We start from the raw sequence: 24,782 nt of genomic DNA, 5'->3' as shown, positions 1-24,782 counted from the left end.
ACTCGTAGAGAGCAAACGCAACATTGTACAGTTGATGGCACAAATATGCTTTTTCCAAAATGTCAAAGGTGGTTTCATGAGAGTATTTCTCAATTTTATCAACCATCTGAGAGGTTAAATAAGCAAAGTATGTGGTTGCTACTATGCTAATTGGTGTATACTGTCCTTCCTTACCAACCTGCCTTTCGTTTTCCCCAGGAGCTTCTTTACCTGAGACTGGAGGTCTAAAAAACCAAACTGCCCACCCTCTGCCTTTGTTCAGATCTCCCATGGACATCGGCCACTGTCGCAAAAGATGAAGCATTCCACAAAGTCTCGGATGAACTTTCAGCAATGAGCTGTGTTTCATATCTGTCACTACCATGTAGGAGAATACTCTTGCAGCCAGCAACTTACATTTGTTTTATCATGCCTAGAGATCTTTGATTCTACCACTACCTGCTACTAAAATTTGGGAAAATATGAACCGACCAAGTCATGTGCATTAGAAGGTGCACTGAGATCAGTGTTCCAACATGATGCAGGAAGCAATAGATGCACCACAACCTTCACATCAAGAGCTCCGGTGTTACCACAGATCAGTGCAGCAGCCCAAAGCTTGCCAATCACTGCCAGGGTAGTTTCTAAATGGATGCACACTGTGGCCAATTCACACAGTATCCACACAACTATAATTACTATTTATTTTTCACTACCACAACTGAACACCAATATGAAAGAAGTACTAATCCACACAATCTGAGTGACTGAAGAATGCAATGAGACAACTACAACAAGGGAATAAACTACAGAGCTGTGGCACTGCAGGCAGTGCAAAACTAAACTACTAAAATTGACAAATACAAAAAAATTAAATTTTTACACATCACTGTTTTATTGTTACCTTTGATGAAGTAAAATGTTTTTCACTAAAGTTCTTCTTATGCAAATGACATATCATACTTCTATAACATAGGAAAAGTTACTTTAATGCCAAAAACAAATTACATAATGAATACCTCTAATTAGTGTGTCCAGATCAGCTGCTTCTTCTATGTCTCGTTCAAGTACCAAACCAAGTGATACTAATACCTGACCCATCAGGTATGAATGAAGACAACCAACTGAATGCAACATCCAGAAGCGCAACAGCCACAACATGTTACGTTTTCTAATGTTACTTGCAGATTCAGCCTTATTATTGTCCTTCAACTCCCCTCCTTAAAAATAAAATAAAGTTCATCACATCTAAGCTTCTACTGTGGCTAAAATTCAAGAAATTTTTATTGTTCTGAGACTCATTAGAATATTAACTAACATTAATTAATGAATATTACACAAAACTTTTCATTTCTACGCTTAAAAGTCAGAATCTCTGGTGTGTAATCAGTGCAGTATCCAAAGATATATTTGCTTCATAATTTTAATGACACATAAAAACAAGACACATACCAGACTAACTTTTACTCAGAAAACGTATCCATATACACAATGCATAAATGTGTTTAATATTACGATACTACAATTTTTTTCAAATGATGCCAGCTGATGTAAGACATGTAACTGGTACCTTACAACTATAAAAATTGACATAGGTTAGGCTGCTACCCACCACAAACAGAGGGAATTGAGTGTAAGGCTGACACATTTAAAAGAAGTCCTTCAGTTAAAGGGACACACACACACACACACACACACACACACACACACACACACACACACACACACAAAGGATTGAGCGTCTTCAACACACACACAAAGGATTGAGCGCCTGAAGATTGAAAGTGGCCACTTGTGTGTGAAGAGTGAGTGTGTGTGTGTGTGTGTGTGTGGGGGGGGGGGGTGTCTTTTGATGTTTCTATATCTGAAGAAGGAGCCTGTCCAATAGCTTAGTCTATTTTTAAATGTCTGCCACTCAATGCCACCTCTTTGTGGTAAGTAGCAATAAATCCAGTTTCATTTAGTTACTGCTAAGCTCAGACTTACCACTGTTAAATCCAAAACAGGAGTTCTGTAGCTATGTACATACTCTGCAAGCCACCATATGGTGCGCAGCATATCTTTTACCACTATTAATCATTACCTATTCTGTTCCATTCACAAATGGAGTGAGGAAAAAGAAACAGCTGTCCCTATATATTTGTTTAATCCCCAATTTCTCTTTTCTTGTCTTTGCTGTCATTATGCAAAATGTACATTGGCGGCAGAGAAATCATTCTGCTGTCACCTGCAAATACCACTCCTCTAAAATTTCACAGAAATGTCTTCCTAAAAGAACGTCATATTTCACCCAGGGATTACCATTTGAGTTCATGAGTGTTTCTGTAATATTCGCACACTGATCAAACCTTGCAGAAACAAAATACAAATGTAACAGCGCACCTCTGATTTGCTTCAATGTCTTCCTTTACAGTGACTAGGTGGGGATCTCAAACACTTAAGCAATATTCACAAATGTGTTGCACTAGTGTTATATATATGATCTTCTTCATAAATGAGCTATAGTTTCTTATAATGCTCCAAATACACTGAACCTTACTGTATAATCAAAATGACGTGCTCTTTCCATTTCATATCACTTTGCAACATTACAGTATTTGAAAGATCAAGCAAAACTCTGCTAATACTGTGTTCAGACATTAAAGGACTATTTTCCCTACTCATCTGCATTAACTGAAATTTTTCTACATCCAGAACAAGCTGCTAGTTGTCTCCCAAAACAGATGTTTTGTCTAAGTCATCTTGTATTTTCCTGCAGTCACTCAATGTTGACACTTTCCCACACACTACAGTGTCATCAGTGAACAGTTGCAGATTGCTGTTCACCCTATCCATCAGATCACTTGAGTCTATATAGAGAAAGAGTGGTCCTATAACATTTGCCTGGGACACTGCTGATGATACCCTTGTCTCTGATGAAGGCTCGGCGTCCACAATAACATACTGAGTTCGAATTCGTAAGATGTCTTCGAGCCACAAACATATTTGGGGAAGTGAAATTCTCTGATATTTCTCTGATTCCAGACAAGTTTTGGCATTTTTCCCCGACAAAGGGTAAGTAAAGAAGTTAGTTGATAATAAATGTAAGGACCTCTGTATTTCTGAATGTGTGAGCAAAATTCTTAAATACTAACACCAACATCTTGCATAATGAACTGCTTTTAGATGGAGAAAGCAAGGCAAATGGTAGATATGTTTTCAAGACCACTTATGTTATTTTATATCAATAAAGAGAAACACATTTGGTGACAAAAATATGCATTTTGTTGGAGTTGCAAGACAGATTTAAAATACCTTCACTGCTTTGAGAAATAACTTCAGAAAAAAGTAGGCCCCTTGAAAGACATGTATAAGTTGGAGAAGAGTTGTGTAAACCATCACTGTAGGTGATCACAAATAAAATGTTGGTTCTACTATGTTCGTTATCGTCTGTTATTACTCACCGTATTATGCCTGTTATTCTATAGGTATTGAGAGATTTTACTTTCAAGAAATACATGAGTACATAGTGCAAACTGCCAGTGACTGCCACAATTTTCTTCTTCTTATCATCTATACTTTCTAATATATAAACTACTTTATAATATATAAACTACTTTCAAAGTGCCAAAATGTACTAGAATAAACAAAATGCCTGTAATACGCTGTGCTGTACAATGTACTTGCAGTGAGACAGTCACAATTCCTGAAATCCATCACCCATAGCCTCTGGCCTGCCGAGGAGCAGCATAGTCCTGGGTCCATGGATAAACCATGAAAATCCGCCACATTACCCGACACACAGACAGAACCAGCCTGCAGGCAGATCAGTGAGACTAGATCCAACAGGTAGGGCCTGCACGTTAGTGGGAAACTATGGGCCTCAGATCAACAGGTCTGATCTGTTGGAGATAACCCCCAAAAATGGCCTGTGGTTTTGACCCGTCAAGGAAGTCCACTCGTGTGGCCAGCTATTCATGTGCAACAGACACCATGTTGATGAAATCAGACCATGGTGATCATCCAGATAACTTGTGGAAATATCCTGAGAATCAATACTAATGAGGATAGGTAGCAACTCACCATAAACGTGACCACCGAGCCACAGACAGGCACATAGAAGAGACAGTGCCACTCTCACAACTGAATTTTTGGCCATCTCCTTTCTCAGAAAACGAGAGCACATACACACATTAACACAATCACTCAGACACAACTAATGCACACATGACCGTTGTCTCCAGCTGCTGCGTCAACAAGCTCTGACAAACACAGCCAAACAAACCACTCGTCATGCCGCCCTACCTCTCATCGGCAGCTGCTAGGTTAGATGCAAGTAGTGGTGGCAGCACTGACTGCAAGCTGATGGGAGGAGTGGGAAGGGGAGAAGCCGTAAGAATGACAGAGTCGGGAAGCCGAGCACATACTCAGCCGCACCTAGCCAGCGATGAAAGATGACATCTCAGTAAACAATAAATGTCGTGCTACTGAGACAAAAACGAGATTTTTCCAGTTTTTTTTTTCAAAATTTCCCTTATTTCCAGACATTGTGGCAGCCCTGGGTCTCTAGTGGAAAGCTGTATCAAATGCTTTCTGGAAATCTAGTAATATGGGATCTGCCTGCAGGTGCATTTAAAAATCCTCCACCTGCTATTACGCCCCTCCCTTCTCCCACTCCACCCCTACACATGACTTCCATCATACTAGCACACCTGCATAGTCCTTTTCCCTTCTCTGCTTCTTTCCTCTCCCATTTTTGCCTCACCAACACAGCTTCCAGATGCTGCACTTAGTAGCCCACCATCCTTCCCCATCAAATCACTGCACGTTCCCACAGGCAGCAGTACATAACCTCTCCCTGCCCACACCAAACCTCTTCTGTACCCCCATTACCTACCCTAGCTGAGATCACAACTCACTGAAGGTGGGTCTCAGCACCTGGCGATGCTTGTGACTGCGCACTACCTTCCAAACTTTATAGAAGGTCTCCTGCCAGGAAGTTTCATATCAGCACACACTCCACTGCAGGGTGAAAATCTCATTCTGGAAACATCCACCAGGCTGTGGCTAAGCCATGTCTCTGCAATATCCTTTCTTTCAGGAGCGCTAGTTCTGCAAGGTTCGCAGGAGAGCTTCTGTAAAGTTTGGAAGGTAGGAGACAAGGTACTGGCAGAAGTAAAGCTGTGAGGATGGGGTGTGAGTCGTGCTTGGGTAGCTCAGATGGTAGAGCACTTGCCCGCGAAAGGCAAGGTTCCCGAGTCGAGTCTCGGTTGGGCACACAGTTTTAATCTGCCAGGAAGTTTTAGTAATGACATACTTCGACGGTGACATGGAGCTGTCACAACTGTTGGAAATTGATCACTACCTCCAGTCCTCAATACCAATGGCACTGCAATCTACAAGCAGTCTTCACAAGAACCACTTTGGGAAGAGGTCATGCCCCAGAAATTCACGTCATCTTATGGGTACTCGCTTGATGGAATGTTTACTGTAATGGCTGGTATTTGTATAGACATTTAATATTGGCTTGCTATCTTCTGTTTGCATGACATCAAACTTTTATGTTATTGTCTTTACTGTGTATTTCTACTGTGTCAATGTAATAAGCCAAATAAAATATACTCATAACTGCAGACTTCTAAAAAAATCAAGTCAATAATATCTCTATAGATTCTGAAGACAAGCCACTTTCAAGTATGAAAACACTGGAAGTGACTTATTATTATGACAGCTGTCATTGTTTTCAATCCAAAGACTGCTTTGATAAAACTCCCCCACTTTAGATGTTACGTGCAAATCTACTCATCTCTGAATAATTAACATAAACTTAATCTATTGGAACCTGCTTTTGTATTAGAGACTTGACTTCTCACCACAATTTTTTACCCTCCACACTTTCCTCCATTAACATATCCTTTCAACCTACTCCTCTCTTTTGGCCTTTTGTGCCATTAAGTTCTTTTCCTATCAGTTCAACTTTTCATTAATTATCTGACTGATCCATCTAATCTTCAGCATTCTTCTGTAGTACCACACTTAAAAAGGCTTACAGTCTCTTCTTGGCTTCACTATTAACTGTCTTCCTCAGTAAGTAAATAAGAGAGTAGAAGATTTTGAAATATTGGGGTACAGAAAAATCCAGAAGATCAGATAGGCAGATTGGTTAATTAATGAAGCAGTACTGAATTGAATTGTAGAGAAAATAAATCTATGGCACAACTTCACTAAAAGAAGGGATCAGTTAATAGGAGACATCTTGAGGCATCGAGGCATTCTCAAGTTAGTAAGCAAGGGAAGTGTGGAAGGTAAAAATTACAGGGAAGGCCAAGGCTTTACTATAGTAAGCGGGTTCAAATGCATGTAGGTTACAATAACCATACAGAGATGAAAAAGCTTACACAGGAAACAGTAGTGTAGAGAGTTGAATCAAATCTGTGTTTGGTTGAAAACAACAATGACAACAACATTTAGAAGCTGTACTCAGGTGGCAAATATTTTCAGAAAAGAATTCCTAATATTTTAATTTATATTGTATGTTACAGGGTGTATACATAGACAAAGGAAAAATTCCTGTATTTTTCCTGGATTTCTGGGTTAAAAATACACTTTCTCCTGGGTGAAAATACACCTTTTCCCTGTTAAGTGATAGTATACTTTTCCTCGTAACTGTAAAACTTATCAATCCTCTGACTGATTATGGTTTTATACACCAGCGTAGAACTTCCCTGCACTTTAGAAAACAAAACTCAAGAAAAACAACACACTTTGGAAAGATCTTTGATGTGCACCAACATGTACACTGCATATTTTTGTATTACGAAAGTATAAATTCGAATTTCACCAAACACCACATGTTACTTTCTGAAGCACTGAAATTGAGACTGCGATGCGCTTTTGTATGCCAGTCATAGATCCTGCCACGTGATCTCGCCAGCTGATGACAGTGGATATTCAGAGCATAGCACATGTGAATTACTGCCTATTGGCTTCTGTCTCGGGTTCTTCGGCCGACGTTCATCTAATGATTTTTCTGACGTTTCGCCAGCACGAGTGGCTGGCATTGTCAAAGCTTCACCCTCCATTGCCGGTGGTGAACTGGAGCCGAGCTCGCGGCCGCAGACTATATGTACCTGGCGCGCCAACGTCCGAGGGCTTCTCCGCGGTCATTTCCGGTGCGGTTCTCCTCTTGCTACCTGCGACGGTCGTTCGCTGCAGTACGGGAAGCCAGGATCCGTTTACCTTAAGGCTTTCCTCTTTCTTGTTGAAACTGTTCGCGTGTTTTTGTATTTCTACAGCTTCTCTAAACAAGCGCGTGTGATAGTGCTTCTCTACAGCCAGAACTTCCGTGTCGGCGAATTTTGATTACGTGGTCGGTCTCATTCAGTGCGTGCTCTGCCACAGCCGATTTCTCCACCTGCCCCAACCTGCAATGTCGCTTATGCTCTTTGATCCTGGTTTTAATGGATCATCCAGTCATTCCGACATAAACTTTTCCGCATGTGCATGGTATACGGTATATTCCCGACATTGCAAGTGGGTCTCTTTTCTCCTTCGCCGATCTAAGACACTCTTTGATCTTCCTTGTCGGTTTGAAAATCGTTTTTACGCCATGTTTGCGCAATATACGGCCGATTCTGTCCGTCACTCTGGGAATGTATGGCAGAAAGGCCGTACCCGACATTTCTTTTTCTGGTTCCTTACTTCGCCGAGTGTTTGGCTCTGTTATACTTCTAATGTAATTTGTGGAGTACCCATTGCTCCTCAGAACAGTTTCCAGGTGTTGCATTTCTCGTTTGAGGTGTTGCGGCTCACATATTCGTCCTGCTCTCATTACGAGCGTAGTAATTGTAGTGGACTGACAAGGCAGCCAGTCCACAGTGACGGGTAGCCGAAAGGGCACACGTACACACACGCCGACTGGCGCGAAGTCTGGAACAGGATTCGTAATGAATGTGATAAAGAAAAGAACATAGCTACTAGAACACTTAACTTTTATATCGTCCTTTGGTATAGAGCCTTCTTGATGATACAAGTGAGACTATCTTGAGATACATGCAATGGTACAAATGGCGCCTTGCTAGGTCGTAGCCATTAACTTAGCTGAAGGCTATTCTAACTGTCTCTCGGCAAATGAGAGAAAGGCTTCGTCAGTGTAGTCGCTAGCAACGTCGTCGTACAACTGGGGCGAGTGCTAGTACGTCTCTCGAGACCTGCCTTGTGGTGGCGCTTGGTCTGCGATCCTGACAGTGGCGACACGCGGGTCCGACATGTACTAATGGACCGCGGCCGATTTAAGCTACCACCTAGCAAGTGTGGTGTCTGGCGGTGACACCACACTAATCATGCCTCTTTTCTGGCTCGGGTGGTGGTTTGACAGTTTGTGCAGGTATCGGTCCGTGTGTGTCGGTTTTCGATACACGCTGTGTCCCAGGTTTTCGCCATCCCTTCATTTCTAGATGTGCTGGTCAGAAGGGACGGCGAAACCCTGGGACACAGCATGTATCGAAAACCGACACACACGGACCGATACCTGCACAAACTGTCAAACCACCACCCGAGCCAGAAAAGAGGCATGATTAGTACGCTCGTAACGAGAGCAGGACGAATATGTGAGCCGCAACACCTCAAACGAGAAATGCAACACCTGGAAACTGTTATGAGGAGCAATGGGTACTCCACAAATTACATTAGAAGTATAACAGAGCCAAACACTCGGCGAAGTAAGGAACCAGAAAAAGAAATGTCGGGTACGGCCTTTCTGCCATACATTCCCAGAGTGACGGACAGAATCGGCCGTATATTGCGCAAACATGGCGTAAAATCGATTTTCAAACCGACAAGGAAGATCAAAGAGTGCCTTAGATCGGTGAAGGAGAAAAGAGACCCACTTGCAATGTCGGGAATATACCGTATACCATGCACATGCGGAAAAGTTTATGTCGGAATGACTGGACGATCCATTAACACCAGGATCAAAGAGCATAAGCGACATTGCAGGTTGGGGCAGGTGGAGGAATCGGCCATGGCAGAGCACGCACTGAGTGAGACCGACCACGTAATAAAATTCGCCGACACGGAAGTTCTGGCTGTAGAGAAGCACTATCACACGCGCTTGTTTAGAGAAGCTGTAGAAATACAAAAACACGCGAACAGTTTCAACAAGAAAGAGGAAAGCCTTAAGGTAAACGGATCCTGGCTTCCCGTACTGCAGCGAACGACCGTCGCAGGTAGCAAGAGGAGAACCGCACCGGAAATGATCGCGGAGAAGCCCTCGGACGTTGGCGCGCCAGGTACATATAGTCTGCGGCCGCGAGCTCGGCTCCAGTTCACCACCGGCAATGGAGGGTGAAGCTTTGACAATGCCAGCCACTCGTGCTGGCGAAACATCAGAAAAATCATTAGATGAACGTCGGCCGAAGAACCCGAGACAGAAGCCAATAGGCAGTTTGTCAACAAGTGGCCACGAAAGCCTTAACAATTTTGTACATGTGAATTAGTCAACCAACAGCAACATCACTGTTAAGTAGCGTGAACACACAAATAGTACAAGTTAATGGTTTAAATTAATATACATAGTGTTGCTACAATGGGGGGGTTGGGGGGGGGGGGGTGGGAAGCTTTCGCACATGATATTGGCCTCTAAGATTAATAAGCTGCAAGAGAAGCTAAGCTAAGCTTTCACATATAATGTTGATCTTTTTTGTGTGTGTTACACTTTAAGATAAATCGTACAAATGTGGCAGTAAAGTTTTTAACAACATTTTTTTTAATGTCTGATCTTCTTGTCTCAAAATTCTGCTAAATGGTCATCCTCAAAGAGCTGATTTTTAGATGAGAGTCAGACGCTCTCTGATTTAAGAAATTCACCGTACATTCTTGCACATAGTTCATCTTGCATAAAAGGAAATTTACCTTGAATGTAATGCTTTTCAAACAACCGTTTGCAATATTTTCCCGTGACTTGTTAGAAACAGGTTCCTTTCGGCAGTTGCCAGGAGCACCAGGTAACAGGCGTTACTGATGACACAGGAAGCCCATATGTTCATACGTATAATACACTGAAAGATCTTACATTATGTCATAAAAGAAACAAGACATTAGACGATACTCCAAGAGCATCAGAATCTCGTGAACCATACTAAAACGCATAATTCGGCTTAAAGTGAACATTTGTTCATTTTGTAGTGCACATCTTTCTGAAGAATCTGACAAATCATGTAAAACATATGTGTTAGAGGAAGTATTAGCCATGTTATTTGGTCTTAAGTGTGCCTCTTCAGTCAACATTGTTCTATTGCATGTCACTGTATTTCGCTCTGTGGAATTCAAACATATAATATTTTGTAATGGATGCCATCAAACTATACTTACAACAGTGAAAATTAAAATGTCCCGTGGTGCCTCTCCTGCTCCCAGTTGACCAGTCTGAAATCCTGCTCCTCTTAAAACAAACTCACAATTAATACTGGATGGGATTATCTGTAACTGGGAAAATTTGCACACTCTATTGCCAATTAGTTAATAACTTGCTGTTTTGTGTGACATAAAATTAAATATAGGGCACACAGAACCAGTACAGACAAGAGACAAGCAAGACAGTACACATTTCTTCAATCTTTAAGTCCTGCCATTTTTTCCCCCTCTCTAATCTCGCTACAGCTATACATGGCATGCTTTCCTTTCTGGGAAGAATCTTTAACCTCATCAAAGTTGGTCAAACATGAAAAAATGAATTGTTTCTCTAATACTGAAAAAGCTGTTAATACGAATAGTGCCCAAGACTAGTGTGGTTTCTCGATCTGATTACGTGTATTTGTCACTGTCTGTTAGATAAAACGAAATAGACCTGCCTAATATTGTCAGCAGTTGTAACACACGCCAAATCAACAAGACATGTTTGGCACAAATGGTCATTTTTACAACACAACAGAATATAATTTACGAAGTACCAATATGAAATGCCTATTAGGCCTACTACAAGCAAAAAGCTTTATGTTAGGAAACTGTTTTGCAGTTCATTTATATGCTCCAGCTTCTCAAGTAGGAGATCGAAAACTAGTAGTACAAAATTTTTATATAAATTTGGAATAATCATATTGTGTGATGTCCCTGTTTCATCTCCTTCCTCATTCTAATAAACAATCCTGTCATCACTAATTCTGTAATTATTCCTGTGGTATAGTCAATGCCCACACCGTGGCACCTGCAGCCGCGTGGCCGCGGTCTTTACGTCATACAGCCACCGGGCGGCATGCCCCGCTTATGCGCTGCTCTGCACAGCTGTACAGTGCAGACGCAGGCCTCACACACACTGAGTGCCTCCGCACTGTCATGGCAACCTCGGCCGGCGTCCTCCCGAGAGATAGTTACGTGATGTCGCGCCGTCCATCATAACAGGACACGACAAGTGGACTCTGTTACGGCAGGCATATTCCTCCGCCACTCGCCCTATATAGCCGCATATGGCGCCACGCCTGGCAGTCTCTTGTTGGGCTACCTACTTGCTACGTCGACGTCGCACCCAGGAACGACACTACACTGTGCTACGACTGTTTACCATACCGGACTTGGACTCTGCAGCCCAGTCGCTGCTCTTGATCAAGCATAAAGTTGTGTTAGTATTGTGGAACTATTGGCAATAAACAGAATTTGGAACCCACGCCAATCGTTATTTGTTGTTTCTTCAATTACGGATACAACAATTCCTTCCAGTGTCAAAACTTATTCTTAACTTCACTAACCCTCCCCCAATCACCGGTTTAGTTATCCCATGTTTTTTCACCAGTTACCGTATTTACTCGAATCTAAGCCACACTTTTTTTCCGGTTTTTGTAATCCAAAAAACCAACTGAGGCTTAGAATCGAGTGAAAAGTAAGCGGAAGTTCTGAAAAATGTTGGTAGGTGCCGCCACAACATACTTCTGCTGTCGAATATATGCAGCGCTACACAGGCATGCTTTGCAGGCACAAAGATAAATACTGGCGCCAAAACCTCTGGTCAGTAAATAAATTTAAAAAAAAGTGGAAGACGAGATTTTTTTCTCCGCCCCGAGTTTCGACCACTACATTTTCATACATTATCTAACGAAGTAAATACAAATTCCGTATTGTTCATCTTCAAAAGTAGCAGCATTTCAATGTACTACGAAAATCCGACTGGCAAGACTGTTCGGGACGTATGTCAATATGGCCAACTCTACGTTCTGAATTTTTTCCTACCTGTGAGAAGAGATGGTTGCTAATAGGAACTTTTATGAATTGTGAATCACATGCAGTATTCTCTTCACCATAAGAATAATACGAATATAAACATTATGCCATGTATTCTTTGCTGCTGCTATCTCATTTAAATCCTGTCTGTCTGCCTAATAAACTACGAAACTAGAGCGAGACAACAGCAAACGCGGAAGAATATACATGTCATGTCACGTTTATATTCGTATTATTCTTATGCCGAATAGTGATACAGTCAGAAATGAAGCACGGCAATTGACTAGATTTTTAAATCTAAGATGACTAATTTCTGTGCAGAATGTAATGTACTAAAGAGGCGTCTGCAAAGATTTTCAAACAGAGAAAAATTTTCGCTAAACACTCGTTCAGAACATCTTCTATCATACGCAGTCTATTATTTGGTGCTTGTTGATCATTAACAAAGAAAGCATCAGTGCAAGTAACAATAAATAGCAGTCTCTTGCCATTGTTTCGCTAATGAGAAGTTTTCCGTGCTACTCCTAGAATGGAACGTAAGCAGCTGCTAGCTGGGGACTGTACAACTGAAGTAGTACTGTAGTGGTCTGGTCAAAAACTTTTCTGTCAAAATTCCATTTTCTTGGACATACCAATAAGATAACACGAAAACTTTCTCACCTGTTATTCCTATTAGTCATTTATTTCCATTCTGGTAGTCTGAATCTAAGGATTTTGCTAGTAATTAAAATAACACTGATCATTCGCAAACCCAGTCAACCACATAAAAAGTAATTGGCATTCACCCATTCGGTTTTATTCTGCTCAGCTCATATAGCCCCATCCCCTTTTGTCTGCAGCAAAGTTTATTTGTAGATGCGATGGGGATTCTCCTGGCAGAGACATCACATACACTATGCACGCATTCAAAAATGAACTTATGATTCAAAACAAACAGGGATGCGTTTGAAAATCATATGAATAATCAATAGACCAACGTGCACTGGATGCCAGGCGCCTTGTAAAATAAGGTTTTTCCCCTCCCTTCCCCCCACATGAATATGAATTTAAATGTAAAGAAGGGCAGCAGTAAGTCACCGAAATCCATAATTTATTGCAGATCTAGATTTGGCAGTAGCATAGTTATCGTCAATGCACTACCAGTACAGTCACACAGGCACAAACATGCTGGAGCACAAACTTGTGAAAAGTAATGCTAGCATTTATATGGCAGAAATAAAATTGAGGGCCCTGCTTACCATGCAGCAACATCAGTTTTATCATTTGCAAATTCTGACACATTGTTACAGGCAATCCTTAAAGTTTTCATTCCTTCTCCATAGACTCCCTAAACACCAGTATGTAAGAAGAATGTAGATTTTGATAAGGATATTTTTACGGTGGTAGAAGACAAAAGTATCAATGAAACAGGTACTTACTTTTAAATCTCAACTGTTCCAAGGCCCAAAGTGCCCATTTCACCTTCAATAGGAACCTGAATACAGAATTGTACATCTTCATGTTGACTTTAGAGAATATCAGGGACATGGGGCATTCAACCTTTGTAGCAACAGAAAAATTACAACATTACTTTTCTTTGTTATACAATGAGAAATCACGGTTAAGTAAACCTGAAAATTAAAACTGATTCTAATAAACATGCTGAATGAGAAAGTCAGGTCCATTAAATTGACAGTTATGTGTGGAAAAGCATACTGAACTTCAAGCTAGCAGATTAAAAATATGGATATTTCAGAAGTAAACGACTGGGAGGAAATGCAAAATGTATGCAAAGGCAGTTTCAAAGGTGACAAAAAATTAGTCTTGAACATTTAGTGTTCTCTCTTTTTGCTTCTGAATCATTTGCTGTATTTTATCTCTCTCTTGGTCAAGCTTGCTTTTACTGGGCTTCACCAATGGTATTTTACCCTTTCTCTTTGTTGTTGTTGAGATCTTTGGACTAAAGACTGGTTTGATACAGCTCTCCATGCTACTCTACCCTGTGCAAGCCTCTTCGTCTCCAAGTAACTACTGCAACCTACATCCTTCTGCATCTGCTAAGTGTATTCATCTCTTGGTCACCCTCTACGATTTTTACCTTCCACACTCCCCTTCAGTACTAAATTGGTGATTTCTTGATGCTTCAGAATGTGCCCTACTGACCGAGCCCTTCTTACAGTCAAGTTGTGCCACAAATTCCTCTTCTCCCCAATTCTATTCAGTACCTCCTCATTAGTTATGTGATCTACCCATCTAATCTTCAGCATTCTTCTATAGCATCACATTTCAAAAGCTTGTCTTCTCTTCTTGTCTAAACTGTTTGTCGTCCATGTTTCAATTCCATACATGGCTACACTCCATACAAATACTTTCTGAAAAGACTTCCTGACACTTAAATCTATACTGAATATTAACAAATTTCTCTTCTTCAGAAATGCTTTCCTTGCCATCTCTACTTCGACCATCCTCAGGTATTTTGCTGCCCAAACAGCAAAACTCATCTACTACTTACATTCAATTATCCTCGTTTTCCTTTATTTGATGTTCATCTTACATCCTCCTTACATGACTCTGTCCATTCTATTCAATTGCTCTTCCAGTACCTTTGCTATCTCTTGACAGAATTACAATGTCATCGGCAAACCTCAAAATTTTTATTTCTTCTCCATAGATTTTAATTCCTACTCCGAATTTTTCTTTTATTTCCTTTACTGCTTGCTCAATATAGAGATTGAACAGCATTGGAGATAGGCTACAACCCTGTCTCACTCCCTTCCCAACCACTTTTTCCCTTTCGTGTCCCTCAACTCCTGTAACTGTCATCTGGTTTCTGTAAAAGTTATAAGTAGCCTTTCATTCCCTGTATTCTACCCCAGCCGTCTTAAGAATTTGAAAGAGAGTATTCCAGTAAACATTGCCAACAGCTTTCTCTAAATCAACAAATGCTAGAAACATAGGTTTGCCTTTCCTTAATCTATCTTCTACGATAAGTTGTAGGATCAGTATTGTTCCGCGTGTTCCACATTTCTATGGAATCCAAATTGATCTTCCCTGAGGTCGGCTTCTACCAGTTTTTCTATTCATCTATAAAGAATGTGTATTAGTATTTTGCAACCATGACTTATTAAACTGATAGTTTGGTAATTTTGACACCTGGCAACACCTGCTTTCTTTGGGATTGAAATTACTATATTCTTCTGAAAGTCTGAGGGTATTTCGGCTGTCTCATACATCTTGCTCACCAGATGGAAGAGTTTTGTCATGGATGGCTTTCCCAAGGCTATCAGTAGTTTGATGGTCAGTGGAAGTGTTTAAACTCAGAAGAGAGATCCTGGAGCCACTCTGTAGCAATTCTGAATGTATGGGGTATCGCACTGTCTTGCTGGAATTGCCCAAGTCCATCGAATGAATTAATGGATGCAGGTGATCAAATAGGATGCTTCCATACGTGTCATCTGTCAAGGATGATATCTGGAAATATCAGATTTCCCATATCACTCCAACTGCACATGCCCCACACAATCACAGAGCCTCCACCAGCTTGAACAGTACCCTGGTGTCAAGCAGGATCCATGGATTCTTGAGGGGGTTTCCATCCCCGTACACATCCATCCGCTTGATACAATTTGAAACCAGACTCGCCCGACAAAGGCAACATGTTTCCAGTCATCAACAGTCCAATGTTGGCGTTGACGGGTGCAGGTGAGAAATATAGCTTTGTGTCGTGTAGTCATCAAGGGTACACGAATGGGCCTTTGGCTCCGAAAGCACATATCGATGATGTTTCATTGAATGGTTCGGACTCTGACACTTACTGATTACTCAACATTTCAATCTGTAGCAGATTGCGGAATGGCTGCACTTCTGTCACGTTAATGGTTCTCTTCAGTTGTCATTGGTCCTGTTCTTGCAGGATCTTTTCCCGACCGCAGCAATGTCTGAGTTTTGATGTTTTATCAGATTCCTGATATTCACAGTACACTCATGAAATGGTCATACAGAAAAATCCCCACTTCATCAGTACCTCAGAGATGCTGTGTCCCATTGCTCGAGCACCGACTATAGCACCAAATTCAAACTCACTCAAATCTTGATACCCAGACATTATAGTAGCAGTAAACGATCTAACAACTAGACCAGATACTTGTCATCTTATACAAGCATTGCTGACCACAGGGCCGTGTATTCTGCCTGTTTAAATATCTCTGTATTTGAATACACATGCGTATGCCAGTTTCTTTGTCGCTTCAGTGTATATATAGACAGACTCTAACAGAAATACTTATTGCATTGTATTTAACTACAATTATACCTCTTAATGAGTTTATCACCTACAACAGCACATTAAATTTTTAAATTTGGTCAATAAATATGTGAAACATTGTAAATGAGTTTTTGTTGCCCCTGAAAACCATTGAGAGGCAACTTGCAACTGGGACCGTGAACCAGTGAATCATGAACCATCGTTTAGTAATACCGTTTAGTAATACCGTCTAGTTTATTTCTAGAATAATTATATCTAACAATAAGAAAAATTGTTGGGTGATGATAATGCAATTATCTGAAATTTTCTTTTCATGTTTACTAAGAAAAAAAGAAATAAAGACCCAGCATATGTAAACTTTAGTGTTTAGTTATGTGCGGAGTTTGTTCAAAAAATTCTGGAACTTTGTCCACAAAATTTTTCTACACTTACCTTTTACTTCCTGTGCATGGTCTCCTTCGAAATATACTCCTCCACAATTGATACATCATTCCCAATGCTGATTCCACCTCCAGAAGCAGTCTTTATTCGCCCCTTACTGGATTGCGTGAATCTCTGTCTGCAAATTTTCTTTTATCTCGTGTCATTACAAATCATCTTTCTTTCAATAGGGTTTTCAGCTCTGATGAGGCAGCACAGTGATATCATTTTTTGTGCAATAGTCATGCACCAACAGGGACAAATGTGCAGGTACTTTATCATGACACAAGAGTCATGAATTGTCTCGCCACATTTCAGGCCATTTCCTTCTCGCAGGATTTCATGACATGGTCCAACTGAAATGCCTTCTTCTGGAATCTCTCTGACAGTCAGTCTTCGATTGGCATGAATAATTTCGTTGACATTCCTAACAGAGTTGTCGGTAGACATTGAAAGGCATCCTGATAAAGGGTCATCTTTAACTTCGGCCCAGTCATTTTTAAATTGTGTGAACCATTCACAACACTGAGTACGGCTTAAGAACTCATCACTGTAGACTTCCTGTAGCATTTGGTTGTGTCTCTGTAAAGGTTTTCTCGAGTTTCATGCAAAATTTAATGCAGAAGTATCGCTCCTCCAACTATGCAATCTCGAAATTCACAAACTGTGCAACACTGCATTCTAAATACAGCACTAAACAATAAGTAACGAACATACAACAATGAAACTTCTGGCACTTACAAATTAAACAAATGTGTAAAGGGATGTGGATTGCATTTCGCTCCAACATACCACTGGTGCGAAATAATGAATGTTCCAGAATTTTTTGAACAGACCTCATGTGTGCTTTCAATATGATCAAATATCAGTGAAAACATGTAATTCTACAGATATGCACTTAAGTTTCTGGATGTTTATCCTACTACTAACATTTATTCCACAGGAAATTTAAACAATGATGAAAACTGAATGTCTGCAGTATTGTTATTTATGTGTATCTCTTGTTTCTTTTCAATGTGAAAAAAGGCTATTTCAGTGCAAGAACATACGCTAGGAAGTACCGCGTGTACTACTTGACCTACAATCTTTGTTTATTTACTCTTAATGTTTGCACTGTTGGTAGTGCTGATTCAATTTGTGTTGAATTCTTGACTGGTTTAGACAGTGCAGATTTCTGTTTCCATTGTGATAAGCAGTCTGAGGATGTTATAGTGGATATGTGGCAATTTTAGATCTATGCAATCACTGTTTCATCATGCCAAAATGAAAGTGTAATTTTAAAATCTTTGTGGTTAGATGGAAAAAAAAAAGACAAAAGTTGAAACAGTGAAGGCCTTGCTCATTACGAAAACAAGCTTTAATGAGGTAACGTATGGTCTCTTTTATGACAGAATGACAGAAGTACTTCTCGGTAAAATCTATAAAAGTAAGAAGTACAGTGACAGTGCAGCACAGTAACTGTAAACAATTGTTTGTGATCATCTGAGTGCACAATGCACATGCCAACTCCCCCCACCCCCTTTTGGATTATCAGTCTTCTGAAAGATGGGTTTGATGTGGCCTGCCGTGAATTCCTCTCCTGCGATTCCCTCTTCATGTCAGAGTGGCACTTGGGCCCTATGTCCTCAATTATTTGCTGGATGTATTCCAGTCTGTCTTCCTATACAGTTTTTACCTCTTACAACCATGACCATTAAATTAAATTTTGTCAGTACAATTTCTGCCTCATTTTTTTCCTTGACTGTCCCAGGTTTTTTTTTTATAAACATCTTAAAATGCAGTATTTTTCAAAAATGAAACAGAGAGCCTATTATAGTATTTAATTAAGTTCCTATATGGTAATGTACATTTTTATTTAACAACAAATTTCAATATTTCTTGTGCTACTTACTGAAAACTTTATTTTTATGCTGTCCAGTGTGTTTACTGATACGATTGTTTGTGATCTCTTAGAAACAGATACAGAAAATTTTGAGCTCAGTGAAGGATACTGTTCATCTATACAGTTCTCCAATTGCATAGTTAGTGAATATGCATTGTCCCAGGCATAGTTTCTCTCAACCTAGTAAGATAAGCAAACACATTAATAACATGTGAATAGCATACATTAATAGAGGTGATCATTTGTAATGATTTAAAAACACACACACACACACACACACACACACACACACACACACACACACACACACACACACAGAGAGAGAGAGAGAGAGAGAGAGAGAGAGAGAGAGAGAGAGAATCACATGGTGATAGTGGTTTCAGATTTTGGTCCCCAACAGTGAGATCAGGGTCCAATCATATAAGTAACAAGATAAGTCTAGTTGAACTGCTTACACAAATGCAGAACCACTCCATATTAGACATTGATACTGTTTTAAACCATATCAAGGCCAAAGGTATTTAAACTGTATTATAAGTGGCAGATTGATAACAGGTACACCATAGGTGTATCTGAGTGGTCTTGTTATCAAGGACACAGTGGTGTATCATACGACAGAGCCTAATATGGTGCACACTGGTAGTACTATATACTTGTTTAGTGGCTGAAATGAGCTCCAAACAAGCTATAACTTCTTCAGCAGTTCTAGCTTTTAATTAAACTATTTAAGTACTATCCTCCGCCTCAGTAACATTCCAACTACTAGAAGAGTTATGTTACAATAAATCATAATGTCTTCTCAACAAACTGTTTACCGTTTTGCATTTCTATTCCCATGTCCTGGTACGCAGCTGAATTGCAGCATTTTCTTTCATTTCTGCTGGACTGTCATGCAATGTCTGCACAATTTTATCAATGGCACGCAGCTGATAAAGACCTTGCAGTGCAGGAAGGGAATCACAGCAGGTAAACAGTGTTCACTAACAATGAGTACATTTAAGATCTCCCATAGCTCTGTATAACACAGGGTGGCTACTCAAACTTGGGAAATAAAAATCTCAAATAATTCCAGGTACGGAAAGGAGAGGGAGATGAAGTCGTAAGAAGCTGCTGAGAAATTAAAGTGACCATGGGGTGGGGGTATTGAGCATCTCATAATAACTTTACTTTCCTCTTGGCTGTAGTTTAACCACAGTTTTCAACCACTGATAATTTATATGGACTAATATTCAAATAATTAACACACTTTGCAATATTAAGTATTTTAAAATTTGTACTTTATAAAGCTCAATAAAATTAAATTCCACTGTTAGGTTAAAAAACTAAATTCCCTGAGATTTCTCCAATATTTCCAGGTAAAATGTAATTCCTGAGTATTACAGGTTTTCCAGAAGAATTGCCACACTTATTTATATGGTGCTCCTATTCGAACCATGTCGACCATTATTTAGAAAAGTTAAAATATTAACTCTGCCATCCTTATACGTATATGAGATAATTATATTTTTGTACACCAGACATGAATTATTTGAGGGAAACCATTTTGTCCATTCACATGATACCAGAAACAAAGAAAATTTTATGCTCCCCACCCACCGCCTCAGACTGTATGCCCAGGGACCTTAATACATGGGAATGAAAATTTGTAACAAATTAAAAGGGAACAAGCTGATGCAGATGAATTTAGGTTCACTTAAAAAGAAAGCTATATGAGGTACTGACTCTGAAGTGTTATTACTCATTGGATGAATTCATGCGGAACAAACTGGAAATTTGAGATGAGTACTATGTGTTATCCTTATAGTGTCGTTATTTATTATAGTGCTATTATTAATGTAAAAATCATTATAATTGTTTTATAAATTTTTCACATGTCTCCTGTACGCAAACCAAATGGATTGCAAATGTACGTCATGAGATGAATAAAACACAATTCACAATGACGCCTACAGGTGCAAGTAACTGTCTACTCAGCACTGGTGTTAAAAAACCATTAAATATTTCTTGCAAACCAGTGTTGGAATGATCATCATCTTAAATTCTGCCTTGTTCCAACCCAGTTCCAGGATATTAATATCTGCTACAAAAGTTTTTCCCTACTCTCCTGTCTACATGTTCACTTCACGTTTAATATTACATGCTTTAGGTTAGTATCAACAGGAGTCTGAAGCCTTCCACCATAGAGTTTGCGTGCACGATTTGGCTTTCACTAATATTTGTGAGCAAATAACATGGCGCACAGTACTAACATTACTGTCACTGGTGTTTCTTGATATTTGGTACTAATGTATTTGAGTATTTTTAGATTTCAGTTCACACGAAATATATATGCATTTGTTAAACCTACATGCCAGCTATGAATCTACAGTTACTCCAGACAAGAAAGTTGCAATTTCGTAGGTTTCATTGTCAGTTTGTTTGCTTTGGTTTGTTTTAGGGTGCAAGAACAACTAGGGTGACAAGCGCCTATGTCAGAACGGCACAATAAGATGAAAAAGGAGTTAAAAATGACTCACATTAACCACGATCAACAGAGCGAAAGAAGCTAAAAACATGGATTTGGAGAAAGGTCCATAACCACAGAGACAACAGAGGTTCTGAACTAAAGATTAAATGTCCTTCGCCATATTGGTATGACAGATAAAAAGTAAAACACAATCAACAGCCTGCGTGTCATTCATTAAAACTGCAGATAACTCTGGCAACAAACATAAATGAGAACATAAGTGGTTAAAGGAGGACATTCCATCAGGAAATGACAAAGCATCAATGTTCGAGGGCAATGAGCACAAAGTGGTGGGGAATCACCACTTGAATGACAATGGCTAAAAAGACAATGCCCAATATGCAACCTAGCCAAAAATATCTCCTCACAGCGAGAGGGCTGAGAGGTGGTCAGCCAAGCCGCCGGGAGAGGTTTAATTCCCCGCAGCTTGCTCTCATGTATGGAAGACCAGTGGTGATGCCAAAGTGACAAAGAACAACACAGAGACCATCTGAAGGAATGGAAGACCTAGTGGGCCAAGGTTCAAGGACTGTAGCCTTGGCAACAGTGTCAGTGGCCTCATTTCCTGTCAGACCAACGTGACCAATAACCCACATAAACATCACAGTGGCTCCATCAACTGTGAACAAGTGGAAGCTTTCCTGGACCTGCTGCACTAAGGGATGGACGGTGTACAGCACACAGAGGCTCTAAAGGGCACTGAGAGAGTCCAAGCAAATGACATAATTTAAAAGCCTGTGTCACCAGATGTACTGCATATCCCGATACAGAGCAAATAGCTCTGGTGTAAATATTGAGCAGTGTTCCAGAAGCCGATACCAAAAAGTGTTGGTGCCAATGGCGAAGGCACACCCGACACCACAGTTAGTGCGAGAGCCATCAGTGTACACGAAGGCACTATCGAGAAGTTCCTTGTGACAGTCGAGAAACTTGCGGCAACAGAGCAAGTCTGGAGTAGTGTCATAAGGAAGTGAGTGAATTCCAAGGTCAACACAGGCTGTTACACGAAGCCCAGGTGATGAACAGTTCATTGGAAAAGTGACAGGTAGCATAAAGTTAAGCAACCGGAGCAACAGCTGAAAGCGAACTCCATGAGGTAACAGAGAAGAGGAATGTTCCCCATACTGGCGATCAAAGGAGTCATCTAAGGAGGAGGCACAGGATGGGTGGCCAGGCATGGCAGACAAATGGCATGCATTGGCAGCTTCTGCATACAGACTCTCAACCGGGCTAGCATAAAAGGTATCAGTGGCCAAACAGACACCTCAATGCTGGATTTTATCAGGCAGCATAAGATGGATGGACTTGCAGATGCATAAATTAAACACTCACAGTCTAGTTCCAAATGGACAAGGGCTGGTACAAACGGAGGAGTGTGGTCTGATCCACTCCCCAGGAAGTACCATTGAGGACACGAAGGACATTGCGGGACCAGACACAGTGGACGGCCAGGTACGACATGTGGGAGGAACAAGAAAGTTTCCTATCGAGCATCAGCCCCAAGAATTTTGTAGTTTCAACAAAAAGAAGAGCAACTGGCCCAAGATGTAAAGACGGTGGAACAAATCAACTGCGCTGCCAGAAAGTCATATAAATGGTTTTGTCAACAGCAAAGCGAAAGCCATTGTCTATGCTCCACGAGTAAAGACGAAGACACTGCTCAAGAAGGAAAGTCCATGGAGAACTGCAATAGATGGCAAAATTGTTGACAAAAAGTGAGCCAGATATGCCCGGCACGAGATACAATCATAATAGGGTTAACCCCTTTAGTGCCAAATATGATCTGATCATGATCCAGATTTTCGGGGAAAAATGCCAGTAACGATCTGATCGTGATGCCCTTCTCATTCATTTTTTCTGCGCTTGAAGGCAAAGTTGTTAGTATTTTCTAGCCAAGATACAGAAGGAAGGTCGAAGGCACAGCATATCAATCTTCTTTTCGATTGTCAGTGCGATATTTCAAGTAAAATAAACTTCTCTGGTGGTGTTTATTTACCGAGTATTTCGCAGCAGCATGGTGTCGTCAAGTAAGAAGTTACGGTTCGATACGAGTGATTTAGACAATAATATGATAAGTAGTGGAAGTGAAGATGAATTTGCAGGATTTGCAGAAAGTGAATCGGATTATGAGATGTCCGGAGGAGAAGAGGACTCGTCATTTTCTTCTTCAAGTGACAATTGTGCGTCAGCAAATGACGACGACGACGACCAAACACAACTGAATTGCAGTGCAAATAATTTTGTTGAAATAATGGATGAGGCATCAGATAATCCGCCTCCTCCAAGCTTTGTGTACGCAGAAGTACCAGGCCCTAAACATATACCAGCAAACACCACACCAATTGATTTTTTCAATTTGTTGTTCTCGCAGCAGCTTCTTACGATTATGGTGACTGAGGCTTAACAGATACGCTTGCCAGGTGATTCAGTCAACGCATTTACATTTTGTAGACAATTTGAAACTTCACCCTCCTGGTCACCCACTATATGATCCAACAGCCAAATTTCAAGTGTTGGTGGATATTGCCAACAATGTTTTCCTTCGCTACTACACTCCACACCAGCAACTGAGTGTTGATGAAAGTCTTGTTGGGACAAAGGCGCACTCACAGCTAATCCAGTACCTTCCCAATAAACATCATCACAGATGGGGAGTCAAATTTTGGATGCTGTGTGATTCAGTAGTAAATTACTGCCTAGGGTTTTATGCATACCGTGGTGCAAAAAGTGATGATGACAAAAACGAAATAAAACAGAATGGCCTGGGATATGCAGTCGTCATGAAACTACTAGCTCTTGGAAGCTACATGCAAAAAGGTTACCATGTGTTTTGCGATAACTTTTTTACATCTATTCCTCTGGCAGAAATGCTGTATTCAGTCGGCACTTATCTAACGGGAAAAATTAGAAGAAACAGAAAATTCCTGCCACGTGGTCTTCTGTTGAATTATGCTGCAGGTCAGCTAAAGTTTTTCAGGAAATCTTTTATACTTCTCTGTGGCTTCAGACAGAGGAAATCACAGAGAAATCCAGTCCTCCTTGTGAGTACATCATCCTCTGCTACATGATCAGAAAAGACAATTCGCAATAGACAGTCGGTCAAGAAACCAGATGTAATTTTTGAATATAATAAGTATATGGGTGGCATTGACTCATCTGATATGATGGCATACTGCTATTTAGATGAGAGGAGGACTGTCAAGATGTGGAAAAAGGTAGTGTTCAGCATAATTGCCAGGATGTTGCTGAATGCATATGTTTGGTATAAGGAAAGCCTAAACCCCAGCAACAAACCACTGACACAGCTGAAGTTGTCACAGGACAACCCAAATATTCTGCATGAACAGCCTCTTCATTTAGAGAAGATAGCTGTTCAGTATGTGTTGTCCAACATGAGCATTATTGGCCTGGTATTTTTCAGTTGTATCTTAAACAGTGCCAAATATCTAGAGATCTCTGATTCTTTCTATGCACAACCAACACATGCAGAGAAGCTGTGTGCAGTATTCCAACAAGATGGAGCAACTGCTCACACATCCAGTAAAAGTACGGCCCGTGTCACC

The 24,782-nt window shown here is 40.5% G+C and overlaps 1 protein-coding gene across 1 annotated transcript in view; it reads right to left on the bottom strand.

Moving 5' to 3' along the window:
• Positions 1-24,782, bottom strand: part of LOC126237479 (gamma-tubulin complex component 5) — a 134,789-nt gene that overhangs the window by 26,370 nt on the left and 83,637 nt on the right. Inside the window, exons 12-14 of the mRNA XM_049947622.1 lie at positions 18,723-18,893; positions 13,587-13,707; positions 999-1,199 (exon numbers count right to left, since the gene is read on the bottom strand). Of these exons, the coding sequence (XP_049803579.1) occupies positions 999-1,199; positions 13,587-13,707; positions 18,723-18,893 (493 nt within the window). The remainder of the gene's footprint in view (positions 1-998; positions 1,200-13,586; positions 13,708-18,722; positions 18,894-24,782) is intronic.

Source organism: Schistocerca nitens, chromosome 2, assembly GCF_023898315.1.
Source record: "Schistocerca nitens isolate TAMUIC-IGC-003100 chromosome 2, iqSchNite1.1, whole genome shotgun sequence".
In the NCBI taxonomy this organism is placed as follows: Eukaryota; Metazoa; Arthropoda; class Insecta; order Orthoptera; family Acrididae; genus Schistocerca; species Schistocerca nitens.
This window is presented reverse-complemented; position numbering and strand designations above follow the sequence as displayed.